This window comes from Beauveria bassiana, assembly GCF_000280675.1.
Source record: "Beauveria bassiana ARSEF 2860 unplaced genomic scaffold BBA_S00013, whole genome shotgun sequence".
Taxonomy (NCBI): domain Eukaryota; kingdom Fungi; phylum Ascomycota; class Sordariomycetes; order Hypocreales; family Cordycipitaceae; genus Beauveria; species Beauveria bassiana.
Genome location: NW_007930848.1, coordinates 326,250 through 344,201, shown reverse-complemented (window position 1 = coordinate 344,201; position 17,952 = coordinate 326,250). Strand labels below are relative to the sequence as shown.

The following is a 17,952-nucleotide window of genomic DNA, read 5'->3' as shown; positions in this document are numbered from 1 at the left end:
GACAGCACCGTGGCAGCGCTCGTCATTCGAAGATGGGCGCCACTGGCTCTCTCTTGGAGAAAAACTCCATTCAGGACATCATCTCTTCGCAAAATCTGAGGGGCATCTGTGCGAGATTTCTTTCACTGGCGACTCCGGCAGTCAGAGGATCGGGTAATGTATTCCATCGGCGAGACTACCGTGAGCTGTCGTGAACTTTCATGAGCTGTCGTGAGTCGTAGTGCAGAGTTGACACGATGAGTGTTGACGTTGACAATTGTAAGGTTGTTCAATCGACGACCAGAACCGCGTGTGGAAGTGCCGACGAGCTTTTCCACGTTGCCAAGCTTCTTACACTGAATGCTGCGATTGCTGTCCTTGCCGCTTCAATTCGTCATCATGGAGCCATCTGCAATCTCCATATCTGTGCACATTATTGAAAGCTCGTGGGGAGAATGGAGCGAGAGTATCGAGAGTAGAGTAGATAGACTCGTAAGCTCGGAATTGCGTGGCGAGGAGCTAGAAAACAGAAAGCGATACTAAAAATCGTAGGGCAAAGCGTGGAGAGACGCCAGCTTGGTGGGTATTTGCACACGTTCGTTTGCATCTCGGGTCCTGGACAGCTATGCAAACAAGAATGTACATTTTCTACCTATAAACGCGTCAAAAAAAGGATGACAAAAATATGCACATGACGCAAACGCCTATATACCGAGCCTTTACGCCGCGCAGCCTGGCAGCCCGCCAGGCCATGTCCAACCGTGTATGCTTCACTCTTACATCAGGCCAAACTACTTAGATCCAAAACACGGCCATCCAAAGGGCTACCATTCCAGAAGCGATCATCCAAAATACCCGTCTCTAATTGCGGTGCTATTGTCCAAACAACGTTCGCCCTGGGCCAAACACCCAGAGCGTGTTTACACGTCAAAAGCGTCCGCTAAAACGACTTGGGCGTGTGTGGTTGCGTCAGCCCACGCTCGCGCGAGCACCAGCACGAGTTATCTCCCTCGCGCTCGACTTGCACGACGGCATCGATGCCTTCCTTGAGCAGATAGTGGCGTACGCGATCACGTACATCTTCAAAGGCGTAGCCGAAGCCAGTGGTAACATGAACAACACCGACAAGCTTGTCGCCCTCGTCGCCCCATGATCTGTCGTCCTTCCAGAATTTGGGCACCGAGTAGCCCACAACACCGCGCTGCTGAAGGATGCCGCCGAGGACATTACGTAGGTTGTACTCGGTGTCTTCTGGTACGCTGAGTAGCAGCCGCTTCGCGGAAGAGATAACAAGCGGTTGCGAAGAGAGAAAGATCAAAGTGGCAATGAAGCATGAAGCAAGGGGGTCCCAGCCGGACCAACCCCAAAAACTGGTTAGCACCGTAGAGACAATAACCGAAACACTGCCTAACGTATCCGCAAGGATGTGCAGATAAATTCCGTGCATATTTTCGTTGTCGTGGGAGCCACATCCTCCGCTAGGCTTGGCTTCAGGAAGGTCGTGCGAATGCGAATGCCCGTGGCTGTGCCCGTGGTCGTGTCCGTGGTCTTGGGCGTGTGAATGAGAGTGCGAGTGGCCGTGGCTGTGACCATGATGATGGTGGTGGCCAAAAGCCATCATGCCAACGAGGTTGATGGCGAGACCGAGCGAGCTGACGATGAAAAGCTCGCCGAGTCGTTTCGTTTTCGTGCCCTCCCAAAGTCGCTCAAAAGCCTCAAAGCCAATCTCCAAACTCAATAGCCTGGGACGTTTAGCGCAGATCATCAAGCAGTAGGCTGAATGACTCACATGAGTAGGATACCGTTGGCAAAGCCACTGAGTGTTTCGATTTTGCCAAAGCCGTACGGAAATCTTTGACTAGGGGGCCACTTGCTCATGACGGCGGCCAAGAGGCCAACGAGTAAGGCAACACAGTCGAAAAACATGTGAATGCTGTCACTCAGCAAACCAAGCGAGTCGGTCAGGTAACCGTAGAAGGCTTGAACAGCCATGAAGCTGAAATTGAGTCTGCCAGCCGGTTAGTACATCACGACAGCAACACAAGTGTCGAGTCGAGCACACACATCATGAAATAGAAGATTCTCCTCGAGTCTTTTTCCGTCATTATCGCATGTATAATAGGGAACTTGGCGGTATATGGTAGCAGAGCCGCGGTGAACATGGAGCGCTCGGCATTGGCGTCGTGCGGCAGGGTGTGCAAGGTATTGTGCATCTGTCGTGGTGGCGAGTATGGCGTCGCCGAGGTAAGCTCACCATCATGCGCTATGATGCTCTTGCCGCTCATCGTCTTCTCGTGTGTCCAGCCGTCCATGACGTCGAGCGAGGCAGGGCGCGGACGGTCTCTGGTGAGAGCAGTGCCGCGATTGGAGACATGTGATCCGGTTCGGGCATGGTGGGCGTGCGAGTGCGAGTGCGAGTGCGTGTGTGTGTGCGAGTGCGTGTGGTCGTTCAAAGTCTCGTCCTGATGCTCCTCGATGGCGGGAGCGAGATTCTCGGTCGAGCCGGCCCTCCAGGCACTCAGCGACGACTGCGATTGGGAATGCGAATGCATATGTTTCTGGTGAGCATGAGGTAGCGCGGACGAGGGAAGTGTGTAGGAAGCAGCCATGATGCCAGAAAGGCAAATGACCGACAATTGGCGCTGTCGTGTCGTCGCGACCGAAAGCGGGTCGAGCTGGTAAGTGGCGGGTCGGTCGCTGGTGGTCGGTTCAACGGGCTCAACGTTGCTTGCCGTTGAACGACTACATAAATGTCGGGATAGCAGAAACGGCAATGTTCTCGGGGAGTGCAAACCGAGGCGAGATGCCGTGTTTTTTCAAGGACGAAAGTGACACCAAGATATACTTGACAGGCGACTCAGCACGAAGAAATAGGGGGCAGCATTGGGAAGCAACTCGGCGCGGGAGGTGGAGGAGCGCACGTGGGGAAAGCCGTCGTCCTGAGAACCGAGACGGGCGGAATCAGTTGCCCGCCAAAGTTTTAAAAAAAGAAGGGCAGGAGTTGAAACGAGTTTGTGTCGGATTAAGGAGCAATAATGAAAGAGGCGAGAGAAATAGCAGCGCATTGAGGCCAAAGTCATTTGCGGCTACTCAGAGATGAAAGACATTTCTAATAAGACGGCAGGCTGTCTCCTTGCACTGAGTCCGTCATTACCTAGGTAGGTAGGTAGGTATTTAGCGTTGGAGTGCAGGAGCCAGAGTCAGTGCAATTCATCGTTCCAAGATTCCTTGGGCGGCATCAGCATGAACCTGTGGCGAGCAATAATTAACCTAAGACCGAGGACGCAAAGGACACGCGGTACTACTGGAGAAGCTTGGAAAGCCATTTGATGCCCTGTCATTGATTGTATTCAATTGTCGTACAAAAATCGCTGGCGCAACCTGTCTACATGAGATGTGAGATCCATGCCAGGGCCAACCTGCGACCAAGAGTCCGTTTTGTGCTAGTCAGGAACCCCATAATCTACTCCGCCAAGTCGTGTGCAACAGTTTGTGGCTAACTAGCCCGAGAACCCCGATGGTTTCTCAATCTTGTTTCCTCGCGTCGTCAAAAGTCTCTTCCACAACTGCATCGTTGGTTCTAATCGGCCTGGCTTTCCCGTTTTTTACTCGAGTTACTCAAGTACTATAAATAGTTCAGGATTATCCTTCAGACAACACCGTCATCACGGCTCATAACCAGGTAGATAATTGCTCGGGTTCCGACTCCTTATGAGAGCCAAATGCTTTATTAGTCTTATTCTTCAACATTGCACCTTGAGCAAAGTGAACACTTATCTCCTTCGCAAGAAACATTTCCTCGGGCCAATTCACTGCCAAGCTTCCTATACGTACCAGCGCGCCCGCCACAGGCATCAGCTGGAGAAGCCCAGACTTGATTCTGGCGTCTCCTGCCGACGCTACTAGCTCGGCCAAGACGCCTCTCCGCTTGATACTCGGCACAGTACAAAAGATCCAACGGGCCGCCCCCCAGCGAACCCTTGAGCAGCCAGTCGGCCTCAACCTGCGCTTGCGGCGCTGCGTGCTAGACTCCACCAGGCGTTGGGTGGTCAAAATAAGAGTCCCCCAGCTTGCCCCAGAATGGCAGGCGATAAGCCCAGATTCAGCGTGCGGCTTCGAGTGGCGTGCTCCCTTGTCAGGCGTGCAGAAAGCGAGCCATATGGACCCTCATAGAAGGCTTGGGGTTATTAATAAAAGGTCATGACATGACTTGGCTAGTTTCGAAGCGGTCGAGAACTCTCATCTTTAACCATTGCTGTCAAGCTGTTGCTGTCAATAGTAATAATACTGGGTGCAGGCGGACAGGCGGACAGGCGGGAATTTAGTCCGGGGCCCTCTGAGGTGATCAACAGGCACCACATTCGCTAATTTCAGCACCTTCAGCGCCTTCAACGCCTGGGCTGGCTCTCTCCACCACGCCCACCCAATTCACCTTGCTCTAAGCAAACGCCAGCATCACGGCAATTCTGCCACATCGCCTCACCTACGACACACTTGCGCGCGGCCGATTGACGTCCATCGTCGCGCAATCGCCCGTCATGATTATTCCATTCATACTGTCCGTCATTGCCGGCGCTCTCTTTGTCTTTCTTGTCAACTATGGCTGGAGGTTCCTCGTCTACATTGGCCGCGGCCTGCGCAGCTCCTGGCCGACAAAATATCAACCTGCTCACGACCCCAAGGACAACCACGTTCAAATTCTCGTGCTGGGCGATATTGGACGGAGCCCGCGCATGCAGTACCACGCCATCAGCATCGCCAAGCATGGCAAGAAGGTGGACATTATTGCTCTCAAAGGTTGATTTCACTTGATCAGCTCGGACATGTCTAATCTGGGCGCCTTGCTAACCGCCATGGTAGAAACGGCCCGCCATCCTGAACTCATTGGCAATCCCAATGCCACACTCTATCCTCTCGATCCTCTCCCCGAGTGGCTCGCGTGGAATAATTTGAGCTTCTTCATTCAGATTCCTGCCAAGGTTATTCAGCAGTTCTGGACTCTGTTTAAGACTATGATGTACACCGCGCCTGCCGCTGAATGGATCATCATCCAAGTAAGCAGACCGAATCGTATTCCCACCTTCGCTTCTAACCAGAGCAGAACCCCCCTTCAATACCGACTTTTCATGTGGCTCTATTTGTTGCTTGGATGCGCGGAAGCAAAGTCATCATCGACTGGCACAACTATGGCCACACCATCCTCGCGCAGAAAGGCAAGCTCTACGCGCCTCTTGTGCCACTCTACCGTTGGTACGAATTCTTCCTTGGGCGCAGACTTTGCAACGTCAATCTTGCCGTCACGGACGCCATGGCCAAGCAGCTGCAGATGGGCAAATTCGGGCTGGGAAAGCCCGTCCACACTCTGCATGACCGCCCCGCCGCCATCTTCGAGCCCATTACTTCCCGCAAAGAGCGGGAGGAGGTACTCATGCGCATTCCCGAGACCCGTTCTCAAGCCCAGGACATTCTCGACGGCAACGTCCGTCTGATTGTCAGCAGCACCTCTTGGACTGCCGACGAGGACTTTGGCATCCTCCTCAGCGCTCTCGTCGCATACGCTAGCCCTCGTGAGGTGGACGATGAAAGCGAGCCCGCCTCACCCATTCTCGCCATCATCACCGGCAAGGGCCCTCAAAGACAAATATATCTGGACAAGATCAAGGAGCTCACCGACGGCGGTCAGCTCCCTGGCATCAAGGTCGTCTCTGCTTGGTTGTCCAACCGCGACTATGCTCAGCTCTTGGCGGCCGCCGATCTCGGCATTTCCCTGCACAAGTCTTCATCTGGAGTCGATCTGCCCATGAAGGTTGTCGACATGTTTGGTGCTGGTCTACCTGTTGCGGCCTACTCCAAGTTTGAGAGCTTCGGCGAGCTCGTCAAAGAGGGCGTCAATGGTTGCGGCTTCGAGAGTGCTTCTGAGCTTCATATTCTTTTCAAGAGGTTGTTGGCCAGCGACGGCGCCGACGAGCTCGCCACCCTCAAGAAGGGAGCCATCAAAGAGGGCTCCTTACGCTGGGACGAAGAATGGAATCGTGTTGTTGCACCACTTGTTGGTCTGGGAAAGGAGTAGTAGCAGACATTTAATCATTCAAAAAATCAATTCAGGCGCTTTCTCGCTATGACCATGATTGCCACTATGCAAAACCAGTGCGAGCATAGTAGCGCTACAACACTTTTGTGTTCCCTCGAGTCAACGTCCATACATATATAAAAGCAGACCAAATACAGCAACGCCACGCCTCTTTCATGACATTAAACTCCGGCCCCCGGGAATCTTTGAGCAGTTCCCGCTTCGCTAGTCCTCACCCAGGCTCTCCCGCACGCACTTCCGGCACCGCCGGCGAAATTCCTTGTGCTTGCCTTCCTTCTCCTCGCGCAGCATCCTGGCCGCCTCGACGTTGGCGGGGCTCTCGTCGTTGGGGCTGTGAAACAGGCTGATTGTGCTCAGCAGGATGGTCTCGGGGGACTGTACGGGGCTCCAGCGCTCCGAGGCCGCCTCGTAGCCGTACTGGTCCTCCTCGGGCGGATGCAGGATTGAGATGCAGAGCTTGCCGTCTCCGTAAATGTTGGGGTGAAAGGGGATCGGGTCCTGAAAGGTCAGGGACGGCGGCATGTGCGGGTAATTGGGCGGGAAGACGAGGCGCGCGCGGAAGTTGCCTCCTATCAAAGGAACAAGAAGGTTAGCATGAACCAATATAGGGGGGTTGCAACTGGGGGGGTTGCAACGAGACGAGACCGTGTTTGTCCCGCAAGAGGAAGAGGGCGGCGGCAGCGAAGCAAACAGTTCTCTAAGAAACGTACCTCCGTAGTATTTGCAGTCGTCGCTGATCATGAGCATGACTTCCCACTCAAACATGTTGCTGTCGTTGACGAGGCCGCACGATATCCCGGGAATGTCCTTGCCGACCTGCATCTCTTTGAGCTGGCGCCGCAAAAGCGATGCGGCGGCTGACGAGGGTCCCGCCATGCTGAGGCAGTATATGCACGGATGCGGTTCCTGGTCTGTGGCGGAAATTCTCTTGGTAATGATATAGGTAGCTCCCAGGTAATTCTTGAGGCGTCTTTATGCTCGATGTCTGGCTCGGGCTCGTGGGCTGCGCTGTAGGTAAGTCTTGCTTTTCCTTGTACCATCTCTGGGCGCGCGGGGCAAGTTCAAGTGGTGTGGAACCGGCCTTCCACATCTTTGTATTACCCATTGGTCGTAACTGAGCTTGTGGCGAATGGCGGCAGAGTCGGATCTTCAGACTATCGCTCAGGAACTTTTTAATTGGACTTTTGTCAAGAGTTCTAGGCTGTGGTGTGTTTTCATTGCTGGCGCAGAAGAGGCGATTTCGCCACCACTAATGACTACCTACCTACACGGGTGTTGCAAAGATCGTCCAGATGTAATCATCAACTCGATAATTCGATCCGAATATGATTCAAACCAGTATAAGAACAGCTATATTGACTTCTGTATTCTCCAATGATACTTTTCAGGCAAGTATCGGGGTATCGTATTGTGTGCCAAAAATTACGCCGAGAATGCTCCCTAGTCTTCATTTCTTTGACGTGCCAAACCCAGTAAAGCCCATTTGCGCCATCATGTCGTCCTCTTCATGCTCGCCTTCTATCCTTACATCCTCGCCATATTCAACTTTAACTTTGGCTGCCTCTTCTTTTTCCAATCTCCGCTTTTCCGCTTCGTCACGGCGCTTCTTCCTCCTCTCTTCTGCCTCTTTTTCGTTTTCCTCTTCTCGTATTTGCAGTCGTTCTTGAAGACTAGTAACCTTGGCCTTCTCTAGTTCCTCTCTTTGTTTAACGTAAAACGTGATCCGATCCCGAACCTCCTCCACGGTAGCGCGTCTCACTTCGGTCGTCTGGCCAGCATTCAAAAGATGCTGCGTCGTGTTGAGATGTTCAATATACTGCGAAGTTTGGTGAGTAACAGCGCATAAACTGCAAGCGATGAATGCGCACCTGCAGATTATCCTTGAACGTGAGGTCGCACGCCTCGCAGTAGAATCCCGCGCCGCGACCGCGCTTTCCGACACCTGCGCCGGCACCAACCAGCTGTATTTTTCCCACTTGGCCAGTGAAATCTATGACAGTTCGGCGCGCGGAGGTATATGTCTCGTCGCCAGTCATGGGTTTGTAGTATTTCTTCCCAGCCATCTTCGCCTCGTACCTGGCCTTGCCCTCTTCTTTCTCCTTGGCTTCGCGCTCCTTTGCTTTTTCCGCATATTCATCGAGGTCCCAAGTCTTACGAAAATCGGTATCGCCAGCGGGTGCGCCGTACGCGCTGCCATTTTTCGGATTAGACATGGTGCTGATCGGGGTCTCGGCGAGGTTATCGTGTTGCAAATAGGTATCTGCTGATGGACAATTCAGCACGCACAGTCCGAGCTAGGGATCTTGATTCAGCGTTGAGACCCAGTAAAACCGATGTTGGCGCTAGTGTCGCCGACTCTCTTCATGTTGTCTGCCCCGCCGCGGGGCACTTCGACGTCAACAAAAAAAACTTGCCGGGACTGTCTTTGGCGAAAATGTTGTATTTGGTCGGCCTTGGGCTGTCTGATGAAACAGATATTACTGTCAAGGGTCTGGAGGTTGTGAAGAAATCCTCGCGCATCTATCTTGAGGCATACACTAGCATCCTACTCGTTGATCAGGCGGTTCTGGTAAGTCTCCGGGTCGCAATTCGATCGCAGCTTTCTGACTTGGGCAGGAAAAATACTATGAGCGTCCAATTACCATTGCCGACCGAGAAATGGTCGAATCCAACAGCGACGAAATTCTGCGCAATGCGCAAGTAGAGGATGTCGCGTTCCTAGTAGTTGGAGATCCCTTTGGGTTAGTACTCTTGCAGCCACAACACTCACGGTATTGACAGCAGCAGTGCAACGACTCATACCGACCTCGTTCTCCGCGCTCGCGAACTCGATATTCCTGTACGAACCGTTCCAAATGCTTCCATAATGTCTGGCATTGGCGCATGTGGCCTTCAGCTGTACAACTTTGGCCAGACAGTGTCCATGGTTTTCTTTACGGACAACTGGAAGCCTTCCTCATTTTACGACAGAATAAAGGAGAACCGTCAGATAGGGCTGCACACGCTTGTTTTGGTTGATATTAAAGTCAAAGAACAGAGCTGGGAGAATCTTGCGCGCGGCCGCATGATCTTTGAGCCTCCTCGCTACATGACGGTGGGCCAATGCGCACAGCAAATGATCGAGGTGGAAGAAGAGCGTAAGGAAGGTGTTTATAGCCGCAACTCGCTCGCAATCGGTGCAGCTCGCGTTGGCGGTAAGACAGAAAAGTTTGTCGCGGGCACATTGGAAGAGTTGTGCTCGCAAGACGACGAGCTTGGTCCACCGCTCCACAGCCTCGTCCTGTTGGGCAGGAGAGCGCATGAGCTAGAGAGTGACTTTGTCCGCCATTTTGCCATTGACAAAGAGAAGTGGGACAAGATATGGAAGGAAGAATACGGAAAGCATTAACTCGGTGGCTTAGCTTGCCATGAGCATCGCGTTTAGTATCATTTCCACCTGCGCAGTGTCACTCCAACTTGTATAAGGCTAAACGAGGTGCCCGTCTTGAATGTGCAGCAGATGGGCTCACGCCGGGATGGTATCTGATAATCAAAGAACTCTCAAGTCGATAAAAAAAATTGCCCTTTTGACAAAACCCTGAATCATCGGTCATGGCGTGCCGCCAGCTTGCTAATGCTACCTAAGCGGCGTACAGTGCGCCATCACTGTTCGGCAGCTGTCAGGTGATTGGTGGCTGCCAGCCAGCCCGTGAGCCGACACCAGCACGCTCCCCGCCAGCTGGCAGGCGACTGACTGCATGAAGGAAGGAGCAAACCGCCGACAGTATAAGATCAGGTACATTATCCCGCTCGCTAGAGCAGCCCCGACCCTCGCCCGACATACTCTTTCAAACGCACATTTTTCCCTCGACCAGTCGTCTTTTTGAAGCGGCGCAGCCATCTCGTTGCAGTGGCCGGCCCTCTCGCCCTCTCGGCTTTGTTGAGCCCGTTCAATGACTGACAGGCAGGTCAACATCTATTTCTCCAGAGCGCGCCGCTCCTGACAAATAGCAGACCGCCACATCGGTTTTCGAATCACAGATGAATCAGCAGCGTTAATCACCATTCACCGAAAGAAAATTCAAGTTTTCTTTTCTCACCAATAACCAGTATTATCTTCATCAGGTCCTTACGAGAGCGCATCAGTGATCTAGACACCTCGGCACCTGAGATATTTTTTGCAGAGTATCTTGAGCACTGTTCGCTCTGCAAAATTTTTCGTTTTTTTGTGATCTTGATCTATTTCTATTTTGCTCCTTTTTAAGAACATCTCCTTGCAATCCCATTACACCTCGTTGGGGGCGAATTTCGTCTTCCGCTTCCATGATGAGTGCAGTAAGTCTGCTGAATTATTCATGCAAACGGCCTTTTCTAACGTAATTAGAATGTTGTGCCCTGGGAGTGCCGGGACAAGGATGACCAGTCAGAAGCGCTTTACAATGTACCCTTACACAGGACCAATCGCGCTCTGACTCAAGAAAATCAGCGACTGAAAAAGCTGCTTCGACAGCACAATATTCCTTGGTCAACGATCTCACAGACTCACTTGTCTACTGTAGAGCCCGGGCGCCGCAAAACTCGATCATCGAACGCGGGCAGCGAAATGGCAGGGCTTCGACTGCCAACAGAGGTTTTGCTTCGCATTCTCAAGTTCGCCATGACCAGCCCATACCCTATTCTTGATCCGCTGTCCTCGCTTGCCCAGGAGAATATATCCGAGTTGGAAAGAGAGCGGGGGAATCAAATCTCCATCCACTTTCTAGCCACTTGTAGTGCTATGCATACAGAGGGTACGAAATATCTTTGGGAATGTAACCGATTCGTCTTTACTTGTCCTCAAGCTCTCCAAAATTTCGGCGAGCTCAATGCTCGCTTCCGCCACCCTATCCAAAGCATCACTTTGCGCGTGATTGCGCGATACTATGATGATCAACGCCGCCGTCACAAATTGGAGGCTGGCTATCATGCAGATTTGAAGAAGGATCAGCCTCTTCGGGTTCATATGCGCCCTCGCGAGTCCCTCCTTGTTCGAGGTGGCTTCCGATGTTATACCTGGAACCAGATCGTGGACTTCTTAGCTGCCTTGCGTGCTCCATACGATGCCGCTCATCGCGACAAAGCGAAAGCACGGCCAAAACTTCTACCAAATTTGAAAGTTCTTCGCCTCGATCTTGTCAATTTTTCTGATGAACTTGTTCCCTTTTCAGGCTCTGAGCTGCATGGAATTACATCTCACGAGCTAGGTTGCACGCTCAACGAATTGCAGGTTACTGGGATGCCTTTCGATGACGCTGGAATGAAGGCTTCGGCGGAACTGAGTGGCATGCTCAAGGACGAAGGCCTTTACCTTGACGGGCCAGCTGCCTTTGTTGCCCATAAGAAGCATTTGCAGGAGCTATCTGGTAGCAAATGGTGCGCAAGGATCATTCGCGCGTGGAAGTCGGAAGAGGGGGAAGACGATGAGATGGATGATGGGCATGACGGCCACGACAGTCCGCTGACTGGATGGCATCGACCAAAGCTGGGAATCCTTCCTCCAGCTCCCGAGGAAAAGGGGCATCCGACATCGACAAGACTAGAAGGTACTGTGATTTGGAAACGAGTTCCTACTTCGCGAGACAGCGACGAACGACAGTGGACCGAATTTTCCCGATTCAGCGGGTATGAAATTGACAGTGCAGATTCGGACTCGGACAGCAATCTCTGTCCTTGCTGCGGCGAATCGCATCCTGGGGCATCATTTTTGGACTTTTTGATGGATGATGAAGATGGTGAAGATGATGAAGATGACGGAGACGATGACGAGGATGAGTCGTTTGACTCGGATGAGGAAATGTAACAAGCAATTGTGAGGATGAAGGTTTAGAGTACTGCACGATTGTTTGAGCGTTGTAAAGCTTTGCTAGAAAATTTGTTCCATATCGACCATGGGTCTAATCTAGCTAGGTAATGAAGCAATGATGATAGATGTTGATATTGCTCCAAGTTTTGTGTATAGTGGCGGCGGCGCAATTCGTAGAGTAGATCAAGCCAAGGCACCAAGGAATAGTGTGGGTAATAATGACGGCACGATGTCGGAAAGCTGTGCGACGTCGGTGGCAGCCTGGGCATGATTCTACTCGGTATGATATAAGACGTTGGCGTTGAGAAGACTAGCACACTGGATAGGCACGCTCGAACTAAGATTCGAAGTAGTGTTGACAAAAGACAAAAGAGGTCAACCCTCGCCAGGGGCCTTTCATTTGATTGACCAACAGTGGTCCAACACGCGCAAGTGGAGGACACGTTCGTTCAGTAAATAGGTCGTTCTATTATTAGCTAGGCATTATTACCTACAGACTACAGTATCATTTATTAGCACATTCTGATTAGCAGCATCGTGCAATCCACCCCACTAAAAAGGTATTGACTGCAGGGGCTGCCAGCAAACTACAGTGAGTATGGATAGACTGCCACCCAACCACCCTTGCCAGGAGGCAATGGTTGTCATTTCTACAACGCGGAGCTAGGGATCTCTCAAACGGACAAGCTCTCTCTTTCAAACATTTCAGATTTTGTACTCATACCTGACACGCTCCAGCTATGGAGAGCCAAAACGGACTGGGCAAGCTATTGCCCAAGTCGCTGGCGGCGCGACGCAAGCTGCGAAGCAAAAGCAGTAAGACGCGCGACGGAGATACGATAGACGATGCGACGACGGGCAGACCACCGTCTAGCGGAAACCAGTCGCTGTACGCCGACGACCAAAACGACGACCGCGAGTACAGCAATGATGCAGATAATGGGAGCTTTGCATACTACGAGTCAGGCGCAGATGCGAACCACAGTGGAGAATCGTAAGTTGGTCTGCTTCCTCTTCCTCTCCTTCTTCTCTTCTCTCGCAGTTTGCCCCAGCCTTGCCTTATTTTGCAGAGGGGCGCGCAGAAGGCAAGCGAATTTCTATCTATCAGGATATTCGGCTCGCCTTTGCTTGGCTTGGACACCAATTTGGGCGCAGCATCGCTGTTATTTTAGCTCGTCTCTAAGTCTCTGGGTGCGACTCGGTGCCTATCCGACTGCAACAACGTGCGTGTTGCAGGCCGGTGGCTAAACCCCCCGCCCTAAGCCTGCTTGCTTCTCGTACTGCTCGGCCGGCTGCGTCTGTCATTACGCCAGCTTCTGACATGGCCAAAGCAATCCCTCGAGTACCTTTTGAAACACCGCTTGTGAATTCCCTCCGACACTCTCAATTAACCATTTTCTTGTCGCGCGCTTCTCGTCCGTCGGGCTTTTCGCCCTAGTGTCACACCTGCAGTGCACACTGGCTCCTGCGTTTTCTAACATTGTCTTTGCAGCCTACATCCGTCGTCTGGGTCGCAACCAGTGCGGCCGGTCCCTTCCAACCACCCGTCACTAGTTGGCTATCTCACCACTTCCTCTCCTGCCGTCCAGGCTGCTCACTTCGATTCGCCGCCCAAGATTCGGCCCTCGTCGCGAAACAGCCGCAGCCCCTGGCGGAGGGGTTCCAGCAACAAACAGGCAGACGCTCCAGACGCTGCGTCGTCAGACAAGCTGCCCGGATTGCCGGCGCCTGCCAAGCTGGCTGTCGCCGATCGGGAGACTCGGGGGGGAAGGCCCAATATCGAGGTCGACGTGCCCCGGACCCCCCCTAACGGCGACAAGCCGGGCCCTGTTATTGTCAACACGCCACCGACGCCGACCGACGCCCGCCTCGCTTCCAGCCGGGCTCCGACCTCTTCACCGGACAAACGCTCTCCTGGCTCTGCAACCCAGAGTCCTGCCGAAACTGGATCGCCCACACGAAGCATGAACATTCATAGGAGAAGCAAGTCGGGAGGGGCTGCTATCGGGCCGAGCAAGCTGTCCAACATCACGTCCGCGCCACTGACCCCGGGTTCAGAGGCGGAAAATAGTGTTCAAACGCCGAGTGCAACCGGATTTTTCTCTTCCGTCATCTCCGCTGCCCAAAATGCAGCGACGACTTTGAGCAACAATATGCCCGGCGCTAACATTGGCATAACCGGACAAAAAGGTAAAGCACCGAATTCGAAAACAGGAAGCCTAGAAGCCGTCGACCAGTTGGAAGACAACAGTAGTACGACTTCTCAACAAAATAAAGAAGAAGCTTCTCAGTCACAAGCACGAAACATGCAGCGCAGCTCAGCCATCCAAACCCTGGGTGCCGGAGAGCTGAGCCTCAGCCAGCTTGGCCTCTCGGATGCACCCAGCAATGTTACTAGCCCCGCCAGTGCTAGATTCCCCGATGTTGTTGATACTCGCGCCAGATCCGAATCAGCGCCCGTCGAACCCCATAGCGAGCTGCCAAGCGACGAACCAGGCAGTAGGCCACGATCGGTCATTGAATCAGCCAACGGCGATGATATCGCACAATCGCAATCGCAAGCCGACAGTGCCGGTCCCAACAGAAGCTCAAGTGTGCGCAGCGCACTGAAGCCTCATAGGAAGAGAGGCAGCTCCGTGACTACCGGTGCGACCATTGGCGTGCCCACGAGTGTTCCGCTGCAGCCAACACCGACCTTGGGTGCTCCCAAGCTCACAGGTTTTGCTATTGCTAGTAAGAAGAGAAATCGCGACTTTCACTCTTTCTTCAAGAGCGTTCCGGACGATGACTATCTCATTGAGGACTACAGCTGCGCCTTGCAACGAGAAATTCTGGCTCACGGCCGTCTGTACGTCTCCGAGGGTCATCTTTGCTTCAGCAGCAATATTCTTGGATGGACGACTACGCTGGTCATGAGCTTTGACGAAATTGTATCGGTCGAGAAGCGAAGCACGGCGTTGGTCTTCAAGAATGGCTTGATGATTTCAACTCTGCACGCCAAGCACATTTTCGCAAGTTTCACGAGCAGAGACGCTACCTATGACTTGATTGTCAATATTTGGAAGTTGGGTCACCCCACGCTCAAGAGCTCTCTTAACGGCGTCCAGCTCGAAGGAACAGGTGGTGACAAGACAGAAAAGGTGGACGATGAGCCTCAGGGCCTAGGTCTGGAGAATGAGACTCCTGTGGGATCTGAGTCGGAGGGTGACAGCGACGATGAAGAATTTTACGACGAAGAGGAGGACGGCGCTTACGTGGATACCGAGTCAACAGAAGCTGGTGTCGGCGCAGATGCGGACAATGAGAAGGCTGTGAGTCGCAAAGTTTCCGGTATGACTACACTGAATGGTGCAAACGCGGACAGCGCCAAGGATATTCAAACCTCGCCAGCGCTCGGTGGTGATTTTCCAGGCCCAGCAACACACGCGCCAACCGAGTGCTCGGATGGCAGCACGCATTTCGACAAGACTGTTGGTGACGACATCATCCCTGCTCCGCTAGGAAAAGTCTACAGCTTGCTCTTTGGCTCCGGATCAACGGCTTGGATGACCAAATGGTTGTCTGAGGACCAGAAATGCCTTGAAGTGACGATTGACGAGAAAAGGGGGTTGACCATGGACAACAACACGAGGGTATGGACCTATATTAAGCCTCTCTATGCTTCACTGGGTCCCAAACAGACAAAATGCATCGTGACGGAAAGCCTGGAGAGCCTCGACTTTGAGAAATCAATCACACTGATGCTATCGACACGGACGCCCGAAGTTCCGTCCGGGACACTGTTTACGGTCAAAACCAGATATTGCCTTACATGGGCTGAGAACAATGCGACAAGGGTGCAAGTGAATTACACGACGGAGTGGACTGGTAAGAGCTGGATCAAAGGCCCGATTGAGAAGAACGTGAATGACGGCCAAGCCAAATTTTGCGAGGAGCTGTTTGCTTCGGTCAAGGCGGCGGTGACGACTAGAGGTCGGTCCAATACGTTTCCGAATGGCGGCAAGGGAAAGAAAAAAGGCAAAAAGGGCAGAGCCAGCCTGACTGCCAACGAAGAGTCGGATTCCTTTGCCAAGAGGAAGGAGGCGTCGAAGACGAGCTGGGGCCCGTTGGAACCAATCCGGGGAATACTGGAGCCGATATTCGATATTCTCAAGCCTGTCATGACGGGCAACGTCATGTACGGACTGCTTGTGGGACTGTTGGTTGCGTCGTGGTTCGGGTTCGGCTTTTCGCCCAGCAAACCGGCGGGCGGGTTCGGCGCAGGTGCCGGTGGGCGAAGCGAGCTGATGGACATGTACGGTCCTTTGAGGCTGGCTGCGTACGAAGAGATGTGGCGCAGAGAGGAAAGTGAGCTGTGGGAGTGGCTCGAGGAGCGAACAGGCCTGGGGCAGATGGACACAGACAGTCATGGCATCAGGAAGCGCGCGGTTGAGCCGCGTACAATGCAGGAGAGGCTTCGTGAGTCACGAATGGACGCGCGCGAGGTGCAGGAGGCGATTCGTGTGACGGAAGAAAAACTCAAAATACTGCGACAGGTCATTGTGAACAATCCAAAGCAGGAAAAAGCAAGTGAGGCGGTTTAAAGAGGGATGGTAATCGGGGCAAATGGGTCGAGAGTTGCGAGGCAACCATTGCAATCCTTTTCATGCTGATTTGTATTCTTTCTTTGTTTTTTTGTTTTTTCCTTCTTTTGGTCAGTCCTTTTGTTTGGAGACGGGTAACTAGCACGTTGATTTGCATCATATACATGGCTGAGCGTGGGGCGGGTTTTGGCTTTTTTTCACCTTGTTTTGTATAACAGAAGAAAGCAGACGAGTCTTGCAAATACATTTCATGGCAAAATTGCGCTGTACATTGATATATGGGTTTTGATGTCGGCCAGACTGCCGACGTCAAGCAAGGAAGGGCATGGGTTCATCTTGGGGGGGTGGATGGATGCATGTGTGATGGGACATGCAGAGAGCGTTTGTGGGAATTCGGGACCCCAGGTGTTGCGCACTGCAATGGTGGCCAACGGGCTTCGAGGTGTTTCGGCAGTGACAGCCTGTCAGCATACAGATCAATAGTTACAGGAAGCAAATTCGATGAACGGGCAGCGAGTTGCGGTTTGATTTGCATGCGGGCTGTCTTGCGTGCGGGCTGCTTTGCGGGCCACGGCATTTGGGCAAGCTTGGGGGGGGGGGCGTGTTGGGCTGAACAAGGTGGGTTGTGCTGTGTGGTGTTGCTGGCTCCGGGGCGAGGAGACCGCGCGACCCTCTGTGGGTAATGAAGGTGGATGGCAAATGGAGGGAGGGGGGTGGTTTTGAGGGACATGCTGGTTTATGTGTATATGATGTGGGAAGCACTCCGGATCAATTTGTAGAGCTGAGATTGTGACTGCATACATGAGTGGCGGCAAGGATCCCGTCTATTTTTTTTTTTCTTGAGATGTGAATGATTATCCCATAACATGTGCTGGCATCATCAGCTAAGGGAAGCTAGAGGCGTGTGGTTTTTTTTGCCTGTTTTTCGATACAGACCCCACTCGATGCTCATTCCACAATAACGACCAGTTTATCGTGCAGGAACAAATAACACACTTTTCTCTCATACTATTCGCAGGCGTGCGAGCATAGTTATTAATCGCGAGGCCAACGGGCACATGTGTGCACCTGCAACCTTCGAACTTGCAGATGCATCCATGGAGGCAGAGCAGGAGAGTTAGTTCCGGGAGATGGTACCGGGTAGGGGGACTGGAGAAGGGGGGCCAACACACCACCTTGGGACGCAGGCAAAACTCGAAAATGCAACTGGGGAGGCACGAGACACACACCCCCCTAAAATGGCGCTTAAAATGCTTAAATTCGGGGTGCTTGGGTTTCTTGTTCCGGCCGTGATGGGCGTTAAATAACTAGGTATTAGTTGGGATGGGGGAGCAGCCGCCGCGGGCACTGGTAGATCGTGGATGTGGTTCCTTTTTTTCTTTTTTTCGCGTCGGCAAAAGATGGCGAGGGGCTCTTGCAAGTTGCTGCAGACAGAACGTCTGACATGTGCTATCGTGATGGGTGTGGAGGAAAGACTA

At 52.7% G+C, this 17,952-nt stretch overlaps 7 protein-coding genes across 7 annotated transcripts; 4 read left to right on the top strand and 3 right to left on the bottom strand.

Annotated features, from left to right (window-relative positions):
- Positions 1-919: 919 nt before the first annotated feature.
- Positions 920-2,588, bottom strand: BBA_05221 (cation efflux family protein; the record flags this gene model as incomplete). Its single annotated transcript, XM_008600318.1, has 3 exons — positions 920-1,721; positions 1,769-1,987; positions 2,044-2,588. 3 exons carry the CDS (start codon positions 2,586-2,588, stop codon positions 920-922), a joined length of 1,566 nt encoding a protein of 521 aa, XP_008598540.1.
- A 1,929-nt stretch (positions 2,589-4,517) lies between these two features.
- On the top strand, positions 4,518-6,049 carry BBA_05220 (glycosyltransferase family 33; the record flags this gene model as incomplete). The annotated part of the gene is made up of 3 exons (XM_008600317.1): positions 4,518-4,776; positions 4,840-5,033; positions 5,081-6,049. The coding sequence occupies 3 exons, from the start codon at positions 4,518-4,520 to the stop codon at positions 6,047-6,049; spliced, it is 1,422 nt and encodes a 473-aa protein (XP_008598539.1).
- A 225-nt stretch (positions 6,050-6,274) lies between these two features.
- BBA_05219 (ubiquitin-conjugating enzyme) lies at positions 6,275-6,946 on the bottom strand (the record flags this gene model as incomplete). Its single annotated transcript, XM_008600316.1, has 2 exons — positions 6,275-6,639; positions 6,781-6,946. 2 exons carry the CDS (start codon positions 6,944-6,946, stop codon positions 6,275-6,277), a joined length of 531 nt encoding a protein of 176 aa, XP_008598538.1.
- Positions 6,947-7,517: 571 nt separating this feature from the next.
- BBA_05218 (C2H2 finger domain protein) lies at positions 7,518-8,283 on the bottom strand (the record flags this gene model as incomplete). Its single annotated transcript, XM_008600315.1, has 2 exons — positions 7,518-7,886; positions 7,939-8,283. 2 exons carry the CDS (start codon positions 8,281-8,283, stop codon positions 7,518-7,520), a joined length of 714 nt encoding a protein of 237 aa, XP_008598537.1.
- A 221-nt stretch (positions 8,284-8,504) lies between these two features.
- Positions 8,505-9,458, top strand: BBA_05217 (diphthine synthase; the record flags this gene model as incomplete). Its single annotated transcript, XM_008600314.1, has 3 exons — positions 8,505-8,639; positions 8,687-8,811; positions 8,858-9,458. The coding sequence occupies 3 exons, from the start codon at positions 8,505-8,507 to the stop codon at positions 9,456-9,458; spliced, it is 861 nt and encodes a 286-aa protein (XP_008598536.1).
- A 917-nt stretch (positions 9,459-10,375) lies between these two features.
- BBA_05216 (uncharacterized protein) lies at positions 10,376-11,888 on the top strand (the record flags this gene model as incomplete). Its single annotated transcript, XM_008600313.1, has 2 exons — positions 10,376-10,384; positions 10,434-11,888. 2 exons carry the CDS (start codon positions 10,376-10,378, stop codon positions 11,886-11,888), a joined length of 1,464 nt encoding a protein of 487 aa, XP_008598535.1.
- A 743-nt stretch (positions 11,889-12,631) lies between these two features.
- On the top strand, positions 12,632-16,474 carry BBA_05215 (GRAM domain-containing protein; the record flags this gene model as incomplete). Its single annotated transcript, XM_008600312.1, has 2 exons — positions 12,632-12,885; positions 13,384-16,474. The coding sequence occupies 2 exons, from the start codon at positions 12,632-12,634 to the stop codon at positions 16,472-16,474; spliced, it is 3,345 nt and encodes a 1,114-aa protein (XP_008598534.1).
- Positions 16,475-17,952: the final 1,478 nt, after the last annotated feature.